This window comes from Nyctereutes procyonoides, unplaced genomic scaffold (genome assembly GCF_905146905.1).
Source record: "Nyctereutes procyonoides isolate TBG_1078 unplaced genomic scaffold, NYPRO_anot_genome, whole genome shotgun sequence".
Classification (NCBI taxonomy): domain Eukaryota; kingdom Metazoa; phylum Chordata; class Mammalia; order Carnivora; family Canidae; genus Nyctereutes; species Nyctereutes procyonoides.
Genome location: NW_026575139.1, coordinates 20,711,529 through 20,738,204, shown reverse-complemented (window position 1 = coordinate 20,738,204; position 26,676 = coordinate 20,711,529). Strand labels below are relative to the sequence as shown.

The 26,676-nt window shown below is 40.6% G+C and overlaps 1 protein-coding gene across 4 annotated transcripts in view; it reads left to right on the top strand.

The window, feature by feature from the left end:
- Positions 1–26,676, top strand: part of NRXN3 (neurexin 3) — a 1,478,719-nt gene that overhangs the window by 949,759 nt on the left and 502,284 nt on the right. Inside the window, exon 1 of one of the 4 annotated variants that reach the window (XM_055304516.1) lies at positions 9,036–9,285. The exons of the other annotated variants lie outside the window; for them this stretch is intronic. Within the exon in view, the coding sequence (XP_055160491.1) occupies positions 9,036–9,285 (250 nt within the window). Of the gene's footprint in view, positions 1–9,035; positions 9,286–26,676 lie in introns of those variants that run through there. 4 annotated transcript variants of the gene reach the window in all.

The following is a 26,676-nucleotide window of genomic DNA, read 5'->3' as shown; positions in this document are numbered from 1 at the left end:
GAATGTCTCTTATTGCCCTGGTACTGTGCTAAGTTGGAGATAAGAAGTACTGTGATCTTCCTTTTTACTGATGAAAAAATAGTAAGTTTTTAGAGGCCCCCTTTTTAGAGGCCAGGTAACTTGCCCAAGGTCATACAGCTAGTAAAGAATGGATCAGAGACTTGAAAATTAGCTGCCTGCCCCCACAAATTAAGTTGTCTGAGCCTAGGAGCAGGACCTGCTCCCTGTATGATTCCTCGCTAAATCATGTAGGGAGCCCAAATATAAACCTAACTGATAATAACAGAATGTGACAAATGTTAACAGAAGATAGGAAAGAACAGCTACTAATGCCTGTCCAGATTGGAAATGGTAGATTTTGAAGAGTAGATATCATCAATGCTTAATGTTGTTTTATCTATTGCAAGAACAGTTTGTTCCTTCTACTATGACATAAACTTACATCATGGTATCCCCCTGTTCTCAATGTTAGTTTTAGAAAATGCTAAATTCTCAGTATCACTGATAAATGACCTTATTACACATCTTGTAAATATTTTTGGAGCTGTTTAAATAATACTCTGTACCTCTTTTCAGAGAACATGCATCTCATTCCTCTCAGGGATTTCTCTAAATGAATTTAAGACTACTGAGTATCAAGAGTAAAATGGCCAATTGCTTTAGATCTCTATACCCCTATCTTAAAAGATTCACCATTCATCAAATTGTTAGTGAGATAGACACTTGAATGAGATGAATGTTTGAACTATGATGTTCCCAGAATTAACCACAATATTATAAATCAGATAGTATAAATATCCAATCAGATATTATAAATATCCAATGGATATTTTAGCATCTGAAAACTAATTGCATAGAAGAAACTGAACAAAGGAAAACTGGTTATGCTACAATTTGACTTTTTATTTATATGGTCTTTATTTAACATCTCTGAATATGGCAACCCTGTCATTAGAGAGAGAATGTAGCTCACAACATGTGGGTTTCCCTTCTCCTTCCCTCCCTTTGCTTTTTCCTTCTTTGTTGTCTTTCTCTCGCTTTCCATTATTCTTCCTTTCCTTCCTTATGCTTTAGTTGCCTGTTATTATCCCATGAAGTTCCTGTTTTGTATTGTTCTGTTTTTTTTTTTGAGTTAAAAGTTGACACCTTTCTGAGATTCTCAGGCTTTACCAATGTAAGTGACAAATGAAAGCTAAACTTAAGGTTTACCTCCTCTAGGAAGCCCTCTGTACATAATTCCATCTCACATTGATAATCTCCATAATTTACATTCCTGTATCTCTACCTATTTGAAATCACTGAGGTTCATAGTAATGGTGAACCTGAATATTTGCAATGTTCTTTTAAGATATATTTTCTTTTTTAACCATCAAAACAATCCAGCGAGGTGGGGATATTCATAATTATGCTATAGAGGGAAGATACTCAATGAGTATAAAATAACTTGCTCAGGGTCACATGGCCAATAAGTAGCAGACAATATTTGAACTTTAGTCCTTTGACACTCAGTTCATATGTCATCTTGTCTATGAACCTCTCCTGATAGTCCTGATAGTACCTGCTATCCCTACACTGGATTAATTCAATTACCTATTCTTTTATATACTTCATTTATGCCTTTATTCTAGCGTGTATCATGTTATATTTTGGAAGTTGTAGATATGAATAGAGTTTATGGTTTATTTTCTTTGTTTTTGATTTTTTTTTCTGCTAAATTATATACTGCTTAAGGCCTTAAATCTTCTCTGAGTCCCCAGGACATCACCTGGTGCCTTACCCATAGTTAGCATAAATTTAATGTTCATGAAGTAGAGGAATTGATGCACCAAAGTAATTGTTTCTATACTGAGTAGAACCTAGTTTAGAGATACATTCACAATAACTTGAAATAAAACATTTACTGAGTAATAATAAAATACCAAAAAAATCCAATGGAAATTATTAAAAGTTTTAGAGGAGATATCTTTTAGGAAGGAGGCTAAATAATTAGAACTTACTGTTTATTAAAGAGGGAAAAAGTAAGAAATTAAAGAAATAGGAAAGAGAAGTAGCCAGAGAGACCTTCCCGATCCCAAAGCAGACTGAGATTGTGTAGGTTCAACCCTATACTGGAAAATTATTACTTTATAAAACAATTCTGGGTCTCAGTAGCTCATATTAGCTGGCTCTGGAACCATGGTGAGCTTTATTGTTTTGGAGTTGGCTCAAAGGATATTTGTTAGAAAAGGCATGACTAAGCTGCTCTTCATTCTGTGAAATATGGGCAAAGAGAACCCAGTGAGTCAAGCAACACATGGGAGGGACTTTCCATTCTACATTTTGGAATTGCAGGGGAGCTTTTTGTTTATTCACTCCACTTGAGATTTGCATCAATAAGAAAACTACCTTCAGGGATAACTTTAAAGGACTCATTTGAAGAGAAAGATATCTTTTCAGACTTATTGATTATTGATTTGTGTGCTAGGCTCTGTTTTATACACACTTTAGATATATTAATTTCTGAATTCTCACAGCAAACTTTTTTTTTTTTTTATAAATTAATTTTTATTGGTGTTCAATTTACCAACATACAGAATAACACCCAGTGCTCATCCCGTCAAGTGTCCCCCTCCGTGCCAGCAAACTTTTAAAATAGTATGATTATTCCTAGTTTACAGATGGAAAAGCTGAGATACAAAGAGGCTAAGGAACTTGTCAGCATTTTCACAAGCAGCTAAAAAAGCAGAATCAGGATTTCAACCTAGGAAGTCTTGAGCACCAGGGCTCCAAATCTAAATTTGTATGCACTTTTGAAGTGCCCTCTAAATCGTTAATTTGGTAATTATCTTATAAACATGCAAATGATATTAATTCTATTATTATATGACAATAATTCATTTTGTTTGAGTTCTTAAAACTGGATAAAGATTTACATGATGCCGAGAATGTGAAATTTAGATTTCTGATGTCAAATGTAAGCTTAGTGAAGACTAACGGTTTTAAATGCCCAAATCTCTACAAGTAACTAATTGAATTCTGTCCTTGCATATAAAGAAGATTTGCTTCAATGATAAAATTGTTTCACTTGGATTCCAAAGGAAGACAGCTAAAGTTTACCTAGGAGTATTTCATATTTTCTTATCCTTGAAGAAATGTGTGAAATTCTAATGTAGATATCCCACTGCTATTGATCAAACTCAAGAAATTTGGAAAGTTTCCTAAGGAAATTTTTTAACATCCAAACTCCTGATATCCCCATTTCAGCCACAAGGAGGACAAGAGAATAAGTATGGATGTTTATAAGAATGCAAAGTTAAAGGAAGAGGAGTAATATATATGTTCTCTAAACTAAAATTACGCAAAGAATGTCATTGTCTGTGTGTGTGTGTGTGTGTAAGTCAAATACATCTAGAAGTGATACTTAGAAGAATAAAGCTTATCTTTCATAGCCCTAGATGGAAAATAAAACCAAAATCTGCTTTTGCAAGATCATTTTCTTAAATGAGCAGAGGGATGAATTACAGGCTATAAATAAATTTACTGACATATAATAAAACAAAGGTCAACTGTTAGCCATGTTAACAGCTACCTGTATTTTTCAGAAATTTCATTTCACTTCACATTATGAGAGTTAGTTTTTGTTTGGTTTTGGTTTTGGTTTTGGTTTTCCTCCTCCTAAACTTACCTTTTGTGAACAGTGAGAACTTAAAGATTCCTACTCTTCATATTTGGAAAAAGCAGGCCCTCACCTAAGAGCTTAGGGTTCACACAGACACAGACTGCTCTGGTACTGTCTGTGTCTGTGCAGTCATATGAGATGTGCCTGCAACAAACAACTTGACAGGTGTCTCCTGCTGGCAGTGAAGTGGAAAGTCAGAGTCTATATAAGTGAGAAGGGACATGTGCAGAGACAAAATGTATTGTGAGACCAACAGGGCAATTTCACATTAGATTCCTGGCACCTGGCACGATTAAGTACTATCACAAAGCCTATTTTAGAAACCAAAAGATTCCCTCACTGCTTTATTGCTGGGATAGAGACCAAAGCAAGACAAAGCAGGTGAGCCAGGTAAGGATTCTCACACCATGATTTGGGGACCATCTCCTGGAAGGTGGGAAGACTTAGGGAGATTGGAACAGGGAGAGGAAATCTGTAATGGCAAATTATAAAGTCTGAAATAGAGAACCCCAGCTATTAACCAAGCAAATCCAGCTACAGGCTGTTTTATTGTTGTTTGTTTGTTTTGTTAATATTTTAAAAACTACATTCCATTCAGAAACCTAAAGTTCCCAAAAGTCTGTTTAGGATTCTGTGGGGGTTTGTCCAAGTAGAGCTAAGTGTGACTGTTCCCGTGAAATTATTTGTACTTTTTAACTTTAAGTCATGGTGAGCATAACATTTTTAAATCCCTTTCTCTTCTTTTATATCTTATAAGTAGACTTATCTTCATCTTGGGCTGCATGTGCTCATTCTAGGAGCTCACTAGAGAAGACAGTTCAGGAGGAGAGAGGGGAGCTTTCAGTGATAGTATACAGATGGGGACAAATTCTTCAGCAGGGCTCTAGCTTCAGGCAGTGTTTAGAAGGTATCAGTGGAGCTAAAAATCTTTTTAGAGTACATATATTTACTATGTCAGCCTAAGGTAAACTCTAGCAGGCTTGAGAAGAATGAGAATGAGAAGAGTAGTCTCAGAGAAATATGTGGACTAGAGAAATGAAAAAATGAAAAAAATCAACAGTATATTAAATTGGAGAAGAACATGCATTTTATCAGGATAATTGTGCATTATCTCTTTGAATTAGTGGAAGAACAATAAACCAGTCTTGAGTCTATCCTCTGATGAGTCTTCTCAGAATTTAACTGGGTCCCCAAATGGAATCAGCCTTACCAGAATCCACAGCTAGTTCTTTTGACATTTTGCAAAAAAGTAAATAAATAAATTATAAGTATGACAAGTAAAATGAATAGTTCCAGCTGTGACACACCAGCAGCATTTCCAGATTTCGTACAATATTAAGGATTTATTTTCACTTTGTTGCCTAGCAGAGAATTAATTGAAAGGTCTATCTAAGCTTCCTTGGGACGAAGTCAAAAACAGAATCTCCAACATTCAGTGCCAATTTGGAAAAGAAGAAAACCATTAAGTGGATAGGTGGTCAACTCATCAACTCTGGAAATATATGTCCCTGAGGATCAATGTCACTGAAGCCAAATAAACACATCAGTGAATCTAATGGTTATATGAACATGTGAATATGAGACCGGCAACTGATTCTTTGGGTTGATTTATTCAGCAAATATTTACAGAGATCCTACTATGTGCTACCTACACTTCTACACGCTGAGGATAGAGAGAGAAAAAGACAAAGGCTCAGCTTTTAGGGAACTTAAAATCTTATTTAAGGAGCTAAAATATGAAAAAAAAAAGTATAGAACAAGGAAATGGTAGATAAAGTGCCTTTCAGCTAACTTTAGATGAGGGCCAGAGAGGGCATCTGGGAAGGTGACATGAAATGACATCTGGTCACATAAAAATCTTGGGAAAAAGTCTTCCTTACGAGAGGGAACAGCAAGTATGAAGGCTTCAGCCTGGGAAAGAACTTGACACATAGAGCAGAAGGAGGTCCTGGGAGCCTGGAGAATCGTGAATGAGGGGAAAAGGTAGAGCTAGAGAGAACCAGGCCAGGTCATCTAGATCGACTGAAGGCCATGACACAGAGTTAGAATAAATCCAAAGGGCAGTGAGAATCCATCTGGAGGACTAAACTAAGGAGCCGGTTGGATTGAAAGGGAATTATCATGGACTTTAGGGAAAGTACTTACATTAGGAAGGTGTTTTTGGTTTCTTTTCTTTTTTCCTAATCTTTCTACTAATAACCTATGGCCCTAATCACATCATACTTAACGTCCTTGGGGTTTCAGCTTATTTTTCTACTGAACAGAGTGTGGCCATTCTTTGTCAAGTGCTATGCCAGATGTTTTATATACATTATCTCATTTAAAATACTCAGGAAGCTCATGAGGGAAGGTGTCATCCACATTTTACAAAGGAGGGAACCAAGGTTCAAACTGAGTTGCCGTGAACCATCCCTCTTGCTTGCTGTGCTGCTCCTGGGTAAATGTTGCTAGTTTAAGGCCACCACCCAAGGGCATGAAAGACTTTGAAAGGAGACCTCCTTTGGAGGTTTGGATCCCAGATCACCCTTACAACTAAGAGCCAGACTAGTTGGGATGACTGTACACCATTTACCATGGAGGCAATGTGGACCTTTAGAATACTGATTTCAGAACCGGTATACCAAATCACCACCATAAATGCTAAAACGGACTTGATATTTGACCTTGAAGACAAATCATTCATAGGTTTGTTATGTTTATCTGTTAGAAACGCTAACTTCCTCAGTATCTCCTCAGGGGTGTCCCAAGGATGAATAGGACTATCTAATCCCTGTTTGTGTTTTTTTTTGTTCTTTTTGTTTATTTTTTTGTTTTTTTCTCAGTGAGTTTGAAATGTTCATTGAGATCAGGAGTATAAAAGGTGCTGTAAGCTCTTTTTTAAAAGACAAATGCCACCTAAATACTATATACATATATATATGTAATACTATATACATATATATACATATATGTACATATACACATATATGTACATATATATGTATGTAATACTATATACATATATGTAGAGAGAGATGATATCTAGAGACAGATATATATATACACTTTCACATATATAGGATTATATTCTGTGATATCTATATGATTATATATGATAGATACATGATTTAGCCGGCAAGTATCATATAGTATATATATATGACTTAACCATCCAGTACTATTCCCTCTGCCTCCCCCTAAGTGTAATGTGCTCTTTTTAACCAAGGTGAATATGAAGGAGGAAATGAAAGCTAGCAAGATCCCCTTGCCCCCCTCCCCCAGGGTTAGGAGGGCTGTCCTTTGGGTTTAGGCCTCCAGCTCTCCTCCTGCGGAGTGCGGGGAACCGGGGAGGCGGGGGTGGAGGCCGCATCCTCCAGAATGTCACTGTTCCTGGGCAGAGCCCTGGGTCAGCTTCCTCCCGGAGGCACAGATGGCCAGGGCAGGCGCGCCAACCCTCTTCCTGTCACTCCCGCTGTCCCCTGCGGGTTCAGCCTGGATGGAAAAGCCTCGCTTTCTGGTGCCCAACGCCCCGGAGGCCCAGAGGCTTCACCCACGGGGGGGGGGGGGGCGGGGGGCAGCGCCCCCAGGGCGGTCAGGGGCAGGCCAGCCCCTCATCTTCCGTGGGCAGACGCGGCCGTCGCCCCCGTCGCCCCCCGTCGCCCCTTCTGAAGTTCCTTGAGCGGCGCGGGCGGCGCGGGCGCTAACCTGGCTGTCCTGAGTGTCCAGGAGCATCCTGTCCACCACGGGGGCGGGAGACTCTCCGGCCAAGGGCCCCCAGCCACCAAACCCCTCACCTGCGGGGGTCCCCAGGCCACCTCTCCCGTGCACCGTCCAAGAGACAGGACGTGGGTTTCCAGGGTCCCCCCTCCGGGCGGGGTCGGGGCGAGGGGCGGCGCAGCGCAGGGCACCTGGCGGGCGGGAGCGTGCGGGCGGCACCGGCGCGTGCAGCCACTCCAGCGCTCCTGCTGACTCAACGGGGTTTATTTTTATTTCTATCTGAGGTCACTTCAGCCTTAGCCACCGCCTGCATTTTTTTCTCCCCAAATTGCAAAAGGTGCCTTAATCATCCAAATTTGGCCTGATGCGCCTGGGAGAAAAGGGACAGAAAGGGTGATTTAAAAAAAAAAAAAGAAGAGGAAGAAGAAGGAAGGCACAGCGTCCGTCTGTCGGCCTGTGGATCTCACTCATCCGCGCGCGCACACACGCTCTCACTCTTCTGGGAGGGCGGCGGTGTGCGCGGGAGGCCGGCGCGGGTGTAGACCGGCGAGCGTGTACTTGAATGGGGAGGGCCGGGATTCCGGGTCGCTCGGGCCCCTCCTCCCTCCCGAGCCAGCCAGTCCCTCGGCAGAGCGCTCGGGCTGCACTGATTTGCTCTCGGGAGTGCGCTATTTGCATAGGACTTGCCCATTTGTGAATTTGGCTCCCCAAGTCCTCGCTTCACTTCACCTGTGCCTCCCAGTTGCGCGCACTTTGCAGGCGCCCGCCTGCCCGCGTCTCCGCCACTCCTGCCGCCTGCCGGGCACCTCCTCTGGCGCGCTCCGCGTTCGCCCACCCACCTCTCTCCGCCCGGGGCCACGCTGGTTTGGGTGGCTGCTCCGTGCTGGCTTCCCCCTCCTTGCCTCTTCCCCTCCGGTCCTTCTTGTTCTCTTCCTCGCGCTGCTGCTGCTGCTGCTGCTGCTGCTCCCGCTGCTGCTCCCGCTGCTGCTCCCGCTGCTGCTGCTGCTGCTGCTGCTTTTCATCCAGTTGGGAAACCCAGGACGCAGGCGGTTGCTCCGTGGCGCTCTTCCAGAACGCGCAGGGTTAACAGCCTCCGCGCCCCTCCACCGAGACTTCGGGGAGCACGCAAGAACTCTCCCACCTGCAGCCCCCTTTGGCCTGGCAGTTCTGCAGTGCATCGCATGGAAGTGGAAAAGAAAAAAAAATGTTCAAACTGCCTGGATGTTGGGATAAACTAACCTGAGCCTACTTGGGTCTCCTGCTGCCTCCCCCTCTTCCTTCGTTTCCACCTTTCCTCTGTGTGGCTTCCCAGAGTGTGCAGTTGAGTCGCCTGGAGCTCAGGAGGGAGCCGCGCCGGGCCTCCCCTGACATGTGTGGCATTCCTGGGCTCCCTAGGAGGGTTGCTGTACCTGGGTGGACTTTGGTTTTCTAAATTTCAGCCCCGGGATAAAAGGAGCTTTTGCCTTCTATCTGGCTTTTCTTTTCTTTCTCTTTTTCTTTTTCTTTTTTTTTTTTTTTAACCGATTCATCATCTGTCTTGAAAGCGCTTATTCCCTCCCTCTTTCCAAAATACGGGCAAGTGTTCCTGCTGCTATGATGGGCCCTTGGGCATCATGAACTTCATTATTCCTCACTGGCTGGAATTCAAACTGCCCATCTGTAGTGGTCCAGTGCGTTGACCATGCACCTGAGAATCCGCGCGAGACGGAGCCCTCCTCGCCGGCCGGCCTGGACGCTTGGGATCTGGTCCCTCTTCTGGGGATGTATCGTCAGCTCTGTGTGGAGTTCCTCTAATGTAGCTTCTTCCTCCTCCTCCTCTTCCTCGCCGGGGTCTCACTCTCAGCACGAGCACCATTTCCATGGCAGCAAGCATCACTCAGTGCCTATTTCTATCTATCGCTCCCCTGTTTCCCTTCGAGGAGGAGGGCACGGTGGGTCTCTCTGCTCTTTATCCTTTTAATGGGGCATAGCGATTCCTTAACCCACTCGCCTTTCAGGTAATGTCAAGGGTGGGAAGATAATAAAAAAAATTTGAATTTAAAATGATAAAAAAGCATCGCATGTGCATGAGAGAAGGAAATGTTCAGTTCCTCCATAAAGGCTAGTGTTTTCTGCCCCAGCCCCTCAATTTCTCTGACGGTTTCTCCTCTCCTTAGCTTTCGTACTCACAGCTTCGCAAACACCACATTTTCCCCTTTGCAACCTTCTACCTCCTTCGACCCCCTCCCCGTGATGGCAAGCAACTTATCAGATAAGTCCCAGGTTTTGCACTTTGAGAATATCCATTCACCTTGCTTTCACCCTTCTCTCAGAGCTTGTTTTGGAGCTAGTCACTTGGAAGTAGATAGCAGGGATCCTTAGGTCCTCAGCCTGAAGTTGATGAAACTGATGTAAAGTGATAAAGGTCACGGAGGAGAGTAGCTGAGTGTAAGAAGGCAGAAAATGTCATTAATAAAGAGTAGCCTTAATTGTTCATCTGGGCAGCTCTCTGTTTGTCCACATGTCTGAGCGAATGACCAGCTGTCTCGAAAACTGCCTATGCAAGATTGCTAACTACTATGTAGGAAGTAATAAAATAGATGAGACAAAGTCCATTTATAATTAGGCCAAGTGTAAATTATAGTAACTTTAATCCCACCGTTTATACAAATGTTATTCCAATCAAAGGTAACACCGGTAGGCTTGTTCACACAATACAGGTATGATGTGTTTGGCTCCGAACAGCCCTCCTTGCATGGCTATTGCAGGAAGAGATCTATGACTCTTAAAAATATGTTCCGAGCAGGCTGCCTCTGAAAGGGCCATGTCTGCCACCAAGGTGGGAGTTTGCTGTAGTAAACTGTTCTAAAGAAGGGATCTTCAATATTTGTTTACTATTCACTCTACTCTGGTGGTGAGGAGAGTAGGAATCACAGAGCCCAACGGCAGGAGTAGCCCTCCAGGGAGCTGTACAAGTGAACCACGCTAGAGGTCCCCTGCCCTAGCTTGTATTTTGAAGACCTATAGCACGCAGACCCCATTCGGAATGTCAGTTCTTCCCACTGCCTCCTAGCCGTGCGCTTCTGTTCTGTACTATCTGTAGTGTTAAGTGGAAGCACATTGAGAAAATGCCAGCACGTACTCTGGCTCTTTCTGGCTCTCTCTTTAAATTTTATTTGATGGAGTTGTCAAGCGGCTCAGAGCTTGTAAGGTTGGTGGAGAGGGGTGGTGGGAAGGAGTGAATGCTTGATTTTGATCTGGTTGCTGTTTTCTCTGTGACTCCTGCTGGGTTGGTCTGGAGTAGGCTTTCTTAACAAAAAAAAAAAAAAAAAAGGAAAGAACTACAACCACCCAAAATGCAAAAGCAATTTCACTGAAATGGAAACTGTTAGCTCCTAAGGTGGAGAGGCACCCGGAGTGCTGGTGGGACTGCAAAGAGTGGGGAAGAAAAAAAGGGGAGTGGGAAATGGAGGAAGCCAGACAGACGATTACTAATAGCCATAATTAAACATGGAAAGGCTCAGCGATAATTAGCTAAATTTCACTAATTAGTGTAAATGATCAACAGGGAGATGGATATTATGCATTAGTTAGAGGTTATAGGCTGGCAAGATCTTGATGCTTTCTGTTCAGGATGTAAACAGTTAAAAGCAGCTACTAGTTAAGTGATGGTATTTGCAGAGCAATACTTCCCAGGGGTTCCTAAATCTGTCAATCTCTCTCTCTGCCTCTCTCTCTCTCTCTCTCTCTCTCTCTCTTTCTCTTTCAGCTAAAAGGGCTAAAGGGGTTGAGCCTTGCACAGATTAAACACAGCTCTTTTCTACTGACTTCATTTCTTCAAGGATCTGTTGCTCAGTAACTTCTGAATCTTTTTGACTGTTTCCTAGTCTGGTTTCTCATTAACCTGCATCTGATAAGATTCAGTGTGATGGAAAAGGAGAAAGCAGTAACTAAATGACTAGACACCCCAGAAAAGGCCCACACCCAGGAGAGCTGTAGAACGCAGTGACCCCCAGGGTCTGGTATGGCTAAGATAAAAAAGCTCATGAGTTCACCTCTTGAGTATCCTCTTTCAGTCCTGCAGTCCCATCCCATTGATTTGGGACTTGGAGAGAGAATGCATCTATATTAAGTAGGCTCCTTGCATATTTAATTAATGTTTTTGAGCTTGAAAACAAGAGAAGCGGCAATCAACAAGATGCCCCAACCCCTGACTCCAATCCCACATCCAAAATGTGACCTTTTGTGTCCTGAAAAAAAGTAGAAGACCCCTTGGAGCTTTGCTAATGCACCTCTCACTCATACTTGGAAGTACACTTGCTTTCTCCTAGCCCAGGCAAAGCCTTCACTAACAGCAATTGTTTTTTTTTTTGTTTGTTTGTTTGTTTGTTTTGTTTTGTTTTGTTTTGTTTTTTAAATCTTTTGGATGGAGGCAGTAGGAGGCAGGGTACCAGCAGACTACTGTTGTTACTAATAGCTTCCAGCCAACCTTATTCAAGAGTTAAAAGCAGCAATCTCTATTGTCTGTGAAGGAATAAATGCCCTTCATTCTGGTATAAACTGAAAACTAGATCCTTGAATCTGGGAACTTTCTTTCAACTTGGGGGGATGTTTGTTTGTGTTACCCTTGTTCCCCTCGCTCATTTCCTGAGAAGCCAGAAGTCTTCAGAGTTGTCCTGTTAATCAGTTGTTGTCACCCCTCGGTCCAGACCACCCTGCCCTGTAGTGGGGTTTACACTAAGGCAGAAGGAAGAAACAGAAATCCTCCAAACAGCTGCCTTTTATCCATACTTGATTCCTATCTTTGGAGAATCAGTTATGTATAGATTTGACTAAAGTCTTTATCCCAGAGCAGCCTAAAGAAGGCTGTGCTCCTTTATGAGTTCAGGAGACAAAGACCACCCTGCCTGAGGCACCCCAAATACTCTCAGGGTAGGATTATGTCTCAGGAGAAAACTCTCTCTTCTCAAGTGGGATCTAGTAAGTTGTCCCTTCTCTCGTGGCTCCCTGCTCTCTGTCATGCTCTTACCTATCAGTAGTCAGTCAGCCAATGTTTATTGAGCATTTATTTACTGTGTGTCAGGCTGCATGCTCCTTGCTGAGGATAGAAATCTACACAAGACATTGTGGTAAAAAAAAAAAAAAAGACATCGTGGTGTGTTCAGTCAGGGATAATTTCAGAAGTATTTTGATCATCTATGAAAGACAAGTGCTTCTAATTTGGGGGATGGGGTAAGGATCCAGCTACTAAAGCAAATGAGTTAATATACAATTTAAATATTATTTTTTAAAGATTTTATTTATTTTATTCATGAGAGACACAGAGAGAAAGAGAGAGAGAGAGGCAAAGACACAGGCAGAGGGAGAAGCAGGCTCCACACAAGAGGAGCCCGATGTGGGACTCGATCCCAGGACTCCAGGATCACTCCCTGGGCAGAAGGCAGGTGCTAAACCACTGAGCCCCTAAATATTCTTTATAAAATGCAGATTTACATTCTTGTGTCCTTTAGAATATCCCTATAAGTATTTTTTATCCTCAATTTTATTTCATGCTTAAATATCATGCTTATTAAAGATCCTAAGTAGTTTAGTGGCATGGGAAATACAAATATAAAAACACATTTATTTACCAACCTTTAGTTTCATAAAGGAGGTTTGTATGTTTTTTCTCCTCTCCCATCTTTAAGAACGCCAATGAGCATCTGCCTTAAAAAATGTTTTCCATACTTAATAGTTTAGAAAACTGACTTTTCTGAAAATCTAGATTTAGTATGTGCCTTACATTTTATCCTCCATAAAATAGAAGGCCTTCCTGACTCTTTAGGAATTTAGCTGACATAAAACTCAATTTTAAATGGTTTGCACCACAGTATATTTAGAGGAAAGTCTCATGCTCAGAAGCCAGGGTATGTGTGTTTGTAGGGAGGTACCGTAAGTCCTACTTGAATCATCTCAACAGAAGTGGTGGTGGTCTGGTGCCAGGAGTCCTTGTAAGAAGTTGTGCTCCTCATTCATTGTCACCTCTTAAGTTTTTCCAGCCATGAAGCTCGTTTAACTCTGATCTGTTGAGCACTTTCTTCTGCTCAGCCAGCTGCTTCCTAACCACATTCTCTCTCCCTTCCTTCTTGGGATTCAGTTTGCTGAATAATTCATAGTATTGGTTGACAGATAAAATTATAAGATTTATATGTCTTTGGCCTTGGTGATGAATTAATTAAATTGGTTTCTCCTTCTTTCTCTCCTCTAGATGCATTGTTTTTCTTCTCAAAAAAATTGGCTGGCAAGTGGTAGGTCTGGAGATTTGCTTGTTTTTGAAAGATTACCAAAGGCAGTTTATAAAATCCTACTGTAAATCTCTTCAGGACTTTCAATGCAGATCATTGTGTGGGGGTGGAGATGAGGGCTGCTATATCATAGGGACAGGAGGTGAGATAATTGGAACAATTGCTTTCAGGAAATAAATAAAAACCTTCACCAGGCTGGAATTCCATAGTAAGAACTTTATTGTTTTATCATCTGATTTTTTTTAAGATTTTATTTATTTATTTATTTATTTATTTATTTATTTATTTATTTATGATACACAGAGAGAGAGAGAGAGAGAGAGAGAGAGAGGCAGAGACACAGGCAGAGGGAGAAGCAGGCTCCATGCTGGGAGGCAGAGGGAGAAGTAGGCTCCATGCTGGGAGGCAGAGGGAGAAGTAGGCTCCAACACGGGACTCGATTCCAGAACTCCAGGATTGCGCCCTGGGCCAAAGGCAGGCGCTAAACAGCTGAGCCACCCAGGGATCCCCGATCATCTGATTTTGAATCTAGAAGTAACATACTCCATTTTACATTTTAGTGAATAAATTTTGTGGATCTCAGAAGGCTTATTTTGCTAAGATCTGAGAGGGAGGCAAATATCTGAAGATAAACCTTAGCCATACTGCCTTCCCTCTATTAGTTTGTTAGGACTGCCATAACAATAAAATAAAACAAATTTTAAAAAATCACAGGCTAGGTGGCTTAAACAACAGAAATTTATTTTTGCACAGCTCTGGAGGCTAGAAGTCCCAGGTCATATTGTTGGCAGATTTGACTTCTTCTGAGGCCTCTGTCCTTAGCTAATAGGTGGCCACCTTCTCATTGTGCTGTTGCATGGTCTTTGCTCTGTGTTCATCCCCCATGTTCCTTGTGTGTCCAAATATCCTCTTCATATGAAGACACTGGTCAGACTGGATTTAGGCTCACCCAAAAGTTTCATTTAACTTAATCACCTTTTGAAAGGTACTCTCTCTAAATGCAGTCACATTCTAAAGTACTGGGATTTAGAGTTAAAACATATGAATTTTGGCAGGACACAATTTAGCCCATCACACTCCTCCTCCTCCCCTATTACACAATCATTGGGAAAGAGGTAACAATATACCGTTCAGTGAATCTCTGCTAAACTCAAATTTTCACAGTGGAAAAATAAAACCTTCAGTGACAATGGTAATAATTTACAAAATTGATAAGCTGCCTCATGAGGAAAAAAGTCTGTTTATTTGTAGAAAACAAAACCAGTAGGTTTAGTTCAAGCTCATGTTGGCTTTCCTATCAGTTTATCTTGTGTGACTCAGTCTATACCTTGGTGTACATGTGGACTAGTTCTGTTTGACCACAGCCACGTGCTTTGCAGACAGACTCTAATGTCCATGCTCCAAGACACTCTCTCCTTAGACATGCTGCCATTCCAGGCCAGACCTTCTTGCCCACCCAGTGACTTCCTTTATAAACTGCACTTGCCCATTATTTTATTTTCCTGAGACAGACACCAACTCCCTTCACATCTCACCTTTCAGAAAAACAAACAAATAAAACCAGGTAAAATCGATATCAACATCTCCTTTTTTTGGCAGGTGAAAAACACATCCTTTTAACAATATATCAATTTCATTATTTTTCTGTTGGATTTTTATTTTGTGAAAGTTCATCTTAAAATATAAATATGAATATGAAGTAAAAAAAAATAAACATATATGAAGTAATCTGTCTATATCATGACATGTCATGAGGCTTGGGTGATAGAATGTTTTACAATTATCAAGCAACTTGGCTGCAGTAAACCCCAGGCAACATATTCAACTCTTTGGGGAATGAGTTTTTGAGTGGGTTTTTTTTTTTCCATTTTTGTTTTTATTTCTGTATTCAGATACTTTTGAAAAGTGACTTTTGAGAGAATGCATGCTAATGAGGATGACAGGTGATGATAATGGACACGGGCAGTGTGGTGGTAGGTGGGCGTGGAAACAATCAACTGCAAGATTTAGAATTGGAAGAACTAGTTCTCGGTCTTTTTCTGTCACCTAGGAACTTTTTGATCTTGGATAAGTCATGAAGTTTGACTCTGACTCAGTTTCTTCATCTCTAAACTGAGAATAGCAATAATAATATCACACAGATGTCACAAAATTATGTGGAGATTAAACAAATTGTGCTTTGTACATTGCAAGCTACTGAGTACACGTTAAATATTCTATGAGAACTATTTTAATGCTAATGCTCTTTCAGTTCCTGGTACAAAATCGAGCTTCAGTGTTGAACAGCTGCTGGTTGGTAGTTTGAGGTTAAAGAGCATGCATCTCCTGTTTCTCTTCATTTTCTTATCTGCAGCAACACTTTCTGCCTCCAAGGGGAGACAATTTTAATATGTATTTCCTTGTTTACGGCACTAAAAGAAAATAGCATATGTGGTCAGCTTGTGCTTTTTGATAACATGGAAAAAAAAAAAAACATGCCAGGCCAAATTTAGCCCAAAATGACAAATAGCAAACTGTTTAGAAGCTGAGTGATTTAGTGAATAAAAGGGAAGAGTCCCCTAAGAAATATTCTGAGATCATTTTAGAAATACATAATTGGATCATGTTTCTAGAAGACGTCTGCTGAATTTAAACATTCCTATATGATGCTCAGCATCCATTGAAAACTTGAATTTTTAATCTGGTTTATACTAGGAAAAAGACAGGTCTTTCCAGGACTGCTATTTTTAGATCTAGAAATAGAGAATTTCTTTTAATGTCATTTCTGGTGCTTCTACTCACCAGGACTCAAAGTTTTAGAGGAGGTAGGAGTATGGGAGGTGCTGGTGCACTTAGAGTTGACTTGCGGAGCCCAAATTTAAACCAGAATTATTATGGAAAGAAACTTACGCTGGGCTATAGATGTCACTCCTAGTTTTCTCCCTTTTGTCTCCCTCCAAGACTCTGTGACTTTGGATATGACATTATGTTTTTAAACCGTATTCTTCTTTTAACATTTAGGCACACTATGGAATATCTTCATCTACTGGCCTATCCTCTTTCTTTTACCAGTAGTTTTCTGTGTGCATTGTAGAGTGTATGTGCCTTAATGCTGTCATTGGGGGGAAATTGGCTTTTTCATTTCTTCCTCATTTATACAGTGAGTGGGTCGAGTGAGACAATCTCTCAAAATGATTCTCGGCACAAGGACTGCATGCTTCTCCAATCTGTATGTCTTTAAACATATCACTATGTATCTGACACTGGTCTGAGTTCCACAGGTCCACTGGTATTTTACAAGTTTGTTTTCTTGGCTAATAACACATGCCAAAGCCACAACGAGGTTTTCTCTTTTCCCCTCCAGCAGAAGTAGGATAATGTACAAGAGTGGCACACTGTGATGTTATAAAGCCCTCTGTCCAACTTCGCCACAGAGTCATGTTGAGATGGGAAGAACACAGCTTTCGTTTAAACACATCTTATCTGTACTAGAAAGGAGTTCTGCGTTATGTTTAAAATGCTCTGCTGTGTTTAGCTATATCAGAGCAGAGGGCAGGATAGCAACTGTGGGTTTATAAAGAGCAAGTGGTTTATGTCTACTTCTGTTAGAGTTTTGAGAGACTTGCTTGGATCATATACTTTCACACTGCCCACACCTACTATGTGCCAGTACTCCTCCAGCGCTGTACATATATGATTTCATTTAATCCCCACAATCCTTTGATACTAATAATGCTACCACCATTTCATACATAAGATCAACGAGACTCAGAGAGCTTATGTGCTTCCACCAAAGTAATATGGTGGTAAAGCCAGAATTCAAACTCAGTTCTATGCACAAGGTTCTTGGCCTTTCTGCTATACCACACAGTGTGTTATCTCAAGAAACAGGAAACAAGCACAGCGAACTCTTTTGTCAGAAATAGGGTGTACAGGTTACTGAGATGTTCTGATTAATATGGGTGGTACACCTTTCCAAAGCATCTACAAGTGTCCAATTGATAATAAGTATTTGAATGTTTGTCAATCTGCCTGAACCCATTCTGACCCAAGGAGATATTAATTAGAAGGAGAATGCAGATGGAACACTCACACTGACACAGGTTTTTTTGAGTGAATGAGTAAATGATTGAGTGAGGTTCCCTATGACTGGTCCTTGTTTACTAGGAGAATAAGAATAGTCGTTTATAGAAGAGGCGAAGGGCAGGGGAAGTCATGCTTTTCCCAGAAGCACACTAACAGGGTTACTGAACCTCAAGGCTACAGAGAGCTTAGAGATTATCTGACCTTCTTATATTCCACATGGGCAAAGTGAGGACTTGGCAATAGGCATCCCATCAGTACCAGAGTCAGTTGAGAATTGGGTAATATGACTCCAACTCCACCATCCCTTTTTTCACTCCTCTGCTGAAGGGCCAACTTCTCACTCCTTCAAGAGCCTTTCTCAAATTGCAGCCTTGTGTCCCATCTCTCCTTCTGGAGACTGATCTCTCTTTAACTAGACTAAGTCCTGCAAGATTGGATTCTGCTGGCATAGGACTTCTCTGGGCTTCCATAAAAATTATTTTTCTTGTGCATTTTTCTAATAGGTGTTTGTCTTTGTGCTAAGAGGCAGGCTTTCTTGGGGTGGTTGGAAGGCTTTCTCTGTATGGGAGACCCCAGTGTGGAAAAGCACTCAGATTTAGGTTCCTGTGTAAGGGGACATTGCCTGTACCAGTTGGGTCTCATCAGAAAGCAGAGGGAAATGACCTATGTACTCATCTGTCTGTTTCCCATCTGGAAGCCACAACTGAGTTATTGTTCAAAGACATGTCCCCTGACCCAGTCCTCACCTCTTGCTTGCCAGCTATTGAGTGGCTATATGACCATAAAGTTCCTAGAAACCAGCAAGCCATATTTTCTGAGCTACTGTTCTCACCCTCCCTTTTTTACTGTTTTGAAATATTTCTGTCACCCCCCCACACACATTAGAATATAACTGTGTATACTCTTGAGTGACTTTCCCCCAAACTATGAATTTCAACTCTTTCTGAGACAGTCTTTCAGAATTTGAATATAATTACACGCTTTGGGTGCAAATTGTGGTTTTTGCTACATAAGAAACTAATGGAAATGATCCGCCTGTTCCTGTAGTCTACAGATTATATGTTTCAGAGCTGGGGTATATATTTAGGCTGCTTTTCTGTGTGGCATATTAAAATGAAAATGAAGTTTGGGGTGAGCCACCTCAGTTGCTAGGCAGTAGAGCAGGTTGGTAGAGCACAGCATTAAACTGAACCAGTGTTGGGTGTTTTATTTAACATTTATTTGTGTTGCCCCTTTGTCATTTGATGTTGTCATAGAAGGGAAGGGGAAGGACATAGGCAGGGCCAGGCTGTCTGCAGAGACTCAAATAAGAAAGAAGAAATAACTCCCTCCAACACCCAAACTGAATGAGCACTTTTTAGAATTTGAAATTGCTGCACAAAGATCTCTTTAGGAAGAATAGATGAGACTTGTAGAAGTGCATAGGTGTCGCCACATCTTCAGAGACATGGATTTGGACAGACGCTTAATTTCAGATTAGGGCCAATAACTAGAAAGAGAAACTAGTTTCCCTGGTTTGGCCTTGCCTCAGTGGCTCTAGATAAAAGGCCATCACTCTGGTTAAAATGTTTTAATGTGTCTCCACAGTCCGTTTAATTCCTGGTCTCAAATCCCAGGCATATCATGAGCAAATAGTGTTAGGCGGCAAAGGTTTTGGGGCTTCTTTTTAAGTGACCACTAATAGGGTAACTCCACTTTCTTTGAATCTTCAGTTTTAATGAAAGTCTAAAGGCCCTTATGAAAAACTAGATCACAGGTAAATAAAGCAAGACCTACTTGGATTCTTTTTTTTTTAATTTTTATTTATTTATGATAGTCAGAGAGAGAGAGAGAGAGAGAGAGAGAGAGAGAGAGTCAGAGACACAGGCAGAGGGAGAAGCAGGCTCCATGCACCGGGAGCCCGACGTGGGATTCGATCCCGGGTCTCCAGGATCGCACCCTGGGCCAAAGGCAGGCGCCAAACCGCTGCGCCACCCAGGGATCCCTCTTTTTTTTTTTTTAATAAATTTATTTTTTATTGGTGTTCAATTTGTCAACATACAGAATAACACCAGGGCTCATCCTGTCAAGTGCCCACCTCAGTGCCCGCCACCCAGTCACCCCCACCCCCTGCCCACCTCCCCTTCCACCTCGTTTCCCAGAGTTAGGAATCTTTCATGTTCTGTCTCCCTTTCTGATATTTCCCACTTATTTTTTCTCCTTTCCGCTTTATTCCCTTTCACTATTTTTTATATTCCCCAAATGAATGAGACCATATAATTTTTGTCCTTCTCCGATTGACTCATTTCACTCAGCATAATACCCTCTAGTTCCATTCTTGGGGCCAATGTTAGCAGCATTGATTATTTAAAAGTTTGAAAGGATGGTTAAAGGGTTAAACCTGAGCTAGAAATTTGGCTAACAGAATGATTTAGGTAAAGAGAGGGTCCTGTGGTTCAGATAGTCAAGGTTTTGTTGTATATCTTTTTCCTTAAACCAATTATTGTATATTTCTTTCCATGAGCCACTATCTCTGCATAATTGGATGGGGGATTCTGTGTTTACTTATGTCAATTCAATCTTCTTAGCTAAAATAAACCCACGAGAGGAGACTTCTGTGCTTTCACAAGAATGATAATAGTATCTACCTTACTCTTAATAATTATAACAGCAATATTTCACTTTTGTGTGTGTTCTTTCAGCATCCCTGACACTTTTCTAAAGCTCTTAGCTTGTTTAGTTCTCCAGTGAGGTAGATATAGTTGTTTTCACATCTGAAAGACACAGCCACTAAAGCATGGAATATTTGAGTCATAAGGTCAGATCATAAGGTAACACATGGTAGAACCAGGTTGGGTATCTAAGCAGTTTGCATCTGAATCTGTGCTCTTAATATTTAAATATTCATGCGTTATTGCCTAGGATCATGGGGAAAAAAATCTCAAAGTAGTCTTTTCAAATGCAGTATATGGCTCTTTTTAAAAGGTCTTTTATGTTAGACCTAGAGCCAAGATTAATTATGAGGACTGTGAATATTTTCTAAACTTAACAGCTGACAGTATGCACTTTGTGTCAGTCATCAGGTTCCTGCACCTAATTCTAGCATGTCTTTTTGCACAGGGGCTTCCCACACAACACCACCAAGCGGTTCTCTCAAATACCAATTCAACTCCATTCTGATACCTGTCTACTTGGAGGTAGCACCAGATTCCACAGGTTAAGGGTTCAGTCCTACAGGACTGCCACTGCCACTCCCAACCCCCACGTCAGATGCCAGTCACCAGTCTAGGTTGTTACCTGTACTTCTGACCAATTGGCTCTAAAGCAAAGAGTTCCCAAAACCCTCTCTTTATGTTCAATTAATTTTCTAGCATCTCTCACAGAACTCAGGAAACCCATCTACTTACTAGATTATTGATTTATTATAAGAAGATAGAACTTAGGAACAGCCAAGTGGAAGGGTTGCATAGGCTCCGGTGTATGGGAAAGGGCTCAGAGCTCCTATGCCCTCCTTCTCCAGAGGCGCCATTCTCCCCAATCTCCATGTGTTCAACCTGTAGGCTCTCTAAACCCTGTCTTTTAAAAAAGTTTTTGTGTAATTTTTTGGTCATCTGAATGACCAAATATTCATTTCTATAGGTCATACTATCACAGTCAAGTATTAAACTAAATGCTTTATCTTATCTCATTTAAGAGATAAGATAAACCATCCTTCAGTGTAGGCGCTATTACTATCAGGAATGTAACAGGGAATGAAATAGAGACTCAGAGTTAGGTCATTCATTTCAAGTTCTTCCAACTATTATTAAGCAATTAAACCCTTGTATCTATTGGGATTTTAGGTCAAGTGATCTATACAAATAAAACCTGTTTCCTGGTATTGAGAGCAACTGATCAGAACATTTCCCTATATTCACAAGTGCTATTATATTATAGGAAATTATGCTTTCTGAAACTTACACAAGTTTCAGAGTCATATGGTAAAGAATGGTCACATTTTCAGTGGTTACTGTGGGCTTTCTTAAATTATAATGTTAGGCAAACCATCAATACTTCCTGGTTTTAGTTCTCTTACCTGCAAAATGAGAGGGTTGCAATTAAGGACCTTGAAGTGGCCTGCCAACTTTTGTCTTTGCAAGTTTGGTATTCATCTTACCATCAGCACCGACAGACAAAATTCTAATGATTTCTAAAACACTTCTTCAGTCTTATTAGGTCACCTTTGAATCTAATTTTATTTTTGGCCCTTTATACATATGGCAGAAGTTCATTAATTATAAGGGTAAAACTAATGAAACAAATATTCCAAGAGCGTCAGTGGTTTTTCAATTTGGGTATGTGTGTGTATATGTACACGTCGGTGAATGTGTGAGCCCGAAAAATATAATGTAGCATAAAGACCTTGATAACAACCTAATTAGCTCTTGACCTGGAATGTAAAGTCAGACAGGAATTAAACCTGCTGTGCATTAGAGATGTAGGGATGTTTCAGTACCTGCTTCTTACTGCTCTGATGTTATTTATCAGTACATTGTGTCACGGGGGCTCATGTTAATATGTCAATTATAATTGAAGAGGGGGATATCTTTAATGTGAGAGCCTTGGACCTCTATGGACAATACCTCTCTTTCAGATGATTCATATTTTTAAGGATTTCCATTATATCATTTTGTATGTATGCCCTGCTACCCCCATCATCTGTCAGTTATTAAGGACCTATTAGACTAACCATCATATAAGAACACTTTTTCAGACCATGCTGAGATAGTGATGTTTTCATTTCCCTGTACAAGGTAACTTAATAATAGCAATATTGAAATAGATCTACCGCCTGAATACTAAGTTTCTCAGGCCCTGGGGTGATGCCCCTAAAATAATATTCTGATGGAAGGCCCTCATTGGACTCCAAAGCTGCTTTAAATTTGTGGAATTTTCAGATATTTAACTTAAAAAGCATCTTTAGACACATTTTCCATCAAATTATTTTTCACGTAAAGAAACTAACAGTCCAGGAGTTTCTGAATTGTTCCCAAATTACATTTTTCAAGTTAGGAGCAAGTCAGGGCTATGACACATGTGTTCAGATTTGACTTAGTCTTCTTTCTGCTGCACATAATGTTCGTACTCAAGCTTTCCAGGCCACCTTTTTTTTTTTTTTTTTTTTTTGCTGTGGACAAGGAGATGATGATAGACTCTGGTACAAGTGGTATAATAAATTAGCATGAAGGTAGCAGAGAGCCAAGTTACTTCAAACCCTCACATCGTTTGCCTTAATCACCATCACAGAATGTGGTTCCTACTCCATCCTAGGCATGCCATACCCTCACAGGGTCCCTACTTTCTCTCTGCCCCAGCAGCCTTGACGGGAAATTCAGTGCACTGCAGTTCAATCAAACCATTTGTTGAGAGCTTTTGAGCCTAATTACATGGAAGGTTTCATCTAGTGAAAAGAAAGAGAAAGGGAGAAATTAAATTGAAGTGTAAATCAGTCAAGGGTTTAGATCCCATGCTTGCTTTCTTTTTAATCAAGAGTAAAATGAGAGGAGAGTTTTAAGGATCATCACAAGACACCATTAACTATCCAAGGAGTTCTTGACTGAAGCTGGTTTGTCATGTAAAGAAAAGTGTACAATCTGTCCATAAAAGGAAGTATGCAAAGGTTGTGCTTTGGTTTAAGAGAATGATGCTGAGGGACAGGACAATTTGTTCAGTGACTGTGTCATCTTTAATTCCTCTAGATAGCTAGCATATTTTCTTGGTAATGATGTAATAAACATGTAGTGTGTAACTGGGGTAATTATATATTGTGTAGGAAAGGGTAATGTTTTCAGTTCATTCAATATTGGACACTACACCTGAAATCAGTTATTCAAAATTTTCGCCTGTTTCCCCTGAGGTTGATATATGTTTGGCACATCCCTCTAAAATTACTTGGTATTTGTAGAATGCTTTACAATATTGCAGAGAAAGTTTGTGATCTTTTTTGATCCTTGCCATAGCTCTCTGTGGCAGGAGGACAAGTGGTATGGTTGTTATTCATCCCATTTTTTAAACTGTTTTAATTAAAACTAAAGAAGTATAAGTGACTAAAGTCATTCAAGTATTAAGTGACAGAGCAGAAACTGACATCCATCTTCTGTCTACTACATTACTTTGCATGATTTAGTATCCTGTGTAGAATTCCTGGACTTTCTAGTATGTGAAGAAGGAGAAGAGAATAGCAGAGAAGACAGTATTTACTGAGTAATAGTTAGGACAGGGAAAACATGACTCACCTTAATTATTGAATACTTATGGTGAGTAATGCAGGGTCCTGGCCTGTGTTCTGCAGTGAACAATTGAAACATGGATCCTATATTCAGAGGCTTACAGTATGGTTAGAGATGTCTTAAACTAATGCTTAGATCTATCCTTTCCATTCCTACAGAATCCCTACCCATGTCACATGGACAGTTGCAAACCTCCTTAACAGATCTTCCTAAACTTCCAGTTGCCCTTCCCATCCATGCTCCCCTCACCACTGGAGCCATCCATCAGAAGTACCAATAATAGTGAAAGGGAATAGAAGGGAAGGGAGAAGAAATGGGTAGGAAATATCAGAAAGGGAGACAGAACATAAAGACTCCTAACTTTGGGAAACGAACTAGGGGTGGTGGAAGGGGAGGAGGGCGGGGGGTGGGGGTGAATGGGTGATGGGCACTGAGGGAGGCACTTGACGGGATGAGCACTGGGTATTATTCTGTATGTTGGCAAATTGAACACCAATAAAAAATAAGTTTATTATTAAAAAAAAAGGAAGTACCAGTCTGATCATGTCACTCTCCCATAGGCTCCTCTTGGCCTGCTGGACAAAGCCTTATCAGATCATGTCACTCCCTCTGTACCTAGAATAAAAGCTAACCCCTTCCCTTTATGATCTGGACTCCACTTGTCTCCAATCCCATTTCCTAACATGATATTTGATGACCTTGGCTGACTTCTACTTGATGGTGGTGGTGTTCCTTGACCTGCCAATTTCATTCCCACCATCAGGCCCTCATATCATCAGTTCCTTCTCCCTGGAATGTTTTCATTTTCATCCAGAGTGCCATCATGGCCACTGCTTCTTATTGTAACATCAGGCTTCAACTTCAGTGTCATCTCCTCAAGAGCCCTTCCTTAATGTCTCAGTCTAAATGTTTTTCTTTCAAATACCAGTCCATCATAACACCTTGTTTTCTTTTATTTTTAGCACATATACTTCCATGAAAGTTCTTTTTTTGTGTGTACTGCTTCCATCTATCTGCTAAAATATAAGCTCTGAGAGCAAAGACCTTATCTACCTTGTTCATGGTTGTATATCCAGAGCCTACAACAGTGACTAGCAAGGAGTGAATTACCACAAACATTTGCTGAATGAATGGATGGATGAATAATTGACATATATTGCCCTTCAGATATGGCTTCTACCTAGCCTTTAGCCTCAATTTTCACAAGGGTCTTATAAAACTCCTTGGGTTTAGAATATATTACTCCATTGACTATTAATCTCTTCTACTCGTTTTTTACCTTATAGCTCACTCCATAGTGTCTGATCGGCAAAGTTTTCCCTACCTCTTATTGGCACAGTGAATTTTTCAGACTCCCATGTTTTTCTCCTTAGTGCCTTCTCATTGAATAAATAAATTGTTAAACATACATTAAGACTCCTACTGAATTCTAGGCACTGTCCTAGGCACTAGATAGTTAATATAAGTAGAGTTTAGCCCTACAAGATGGTCATGCTTTGGTAGAAGACCTCATTTTATTAAACATATAGTATTAAATTGTTATTATTTGTTGATGATGATTGTTTCTCTCACTTGGTTCTGACTTCTTTATGGATAATGAATGAGTTCTTTTGCGTGACCAACATAGTTTTATTTTATAAAAGGTGCTTAATGGTATTCATCAACAGAAGAATCTAGTGAGTGGGCTGATAGATAAAAACAAAGTATTTTAATACATGGAATAGTATGTCAGACATCATGGAATGGGTAGAAACTACTGTGGGAGTATAGAAGGGGAAATGTCATAACATAATAGGCATTAAAAAGTGCTCTGTAGGAGAGGTAAATTTTCCATTCTGTTTTGAAAAATGATTTTTATAGGCATGCAAGAGAAGGGGTAGAGGGTATATTGTGGAAAAAAAAACAATAGAGGGTTGTTCAGGGATCAGTAGCCTACTTTGCTGAGTGATGAGCATGTAAAAGGACATTGAGAGAAGAGTTGGAAAAGGAAATTATGCCTGTTTAATGGAGGATATTTAGAAATGCTTCTAGTAGCAATTGGCACCTTTGGCATTTACAATGTGCAAGCCAGTACTGTGAGCATTATCTGATTTATTCCTTTCAGTGATCTTGTGTGTGTGTAATTTTTGTTTATTTGTTTTGTTTGTTTTGTTTTGTTGTTTTTTTTTGTGTGTCATTATCACCATTTACAAGAGAGGAAAAGGATCGAGACTGAGAAGTTGATGCTTAATTCTTACAGGAGAGTGCTGTATCTTTTCAAAATCTAGATCTGATTTTGTAACTCCCTTACTTAAGAAAAAAAAGAGAAGCAAACAAAAACAAACAAAAAAACCTCTTTTTTCACAGGCCTTCAACAAAGACAAAAGCATTTGCTGTGGTCTGGGAGACCCTGCCTGGCCCACCACTGCTGGCATTTTTGGCCTTATCACCCACCAGACCTTCCACTATTTCTATCCTAGCTCCCTGGGCTCCTCTCATTCATGGCTACTGTCCCTGTATGTACTTGCCTTTGAACCTCCTATTTAAGCAGTTACTTTCCTCTATCTCTGGTTGTTACCCACTTAGAATTGAGGTTTCTACCTTTAGTATATCACCTATTCTAGAAATCCCTCCTTCACTTCCTTGAGAAATTCAAATTTACCTCAATGCAAGTTCTCATAATCTTTAGGAATTCTCCCCTTTGTACACAATTGCTACTTTATATTTACTTGTGAGATTATTTGATTAATATTTGTTTCCCTGAGTA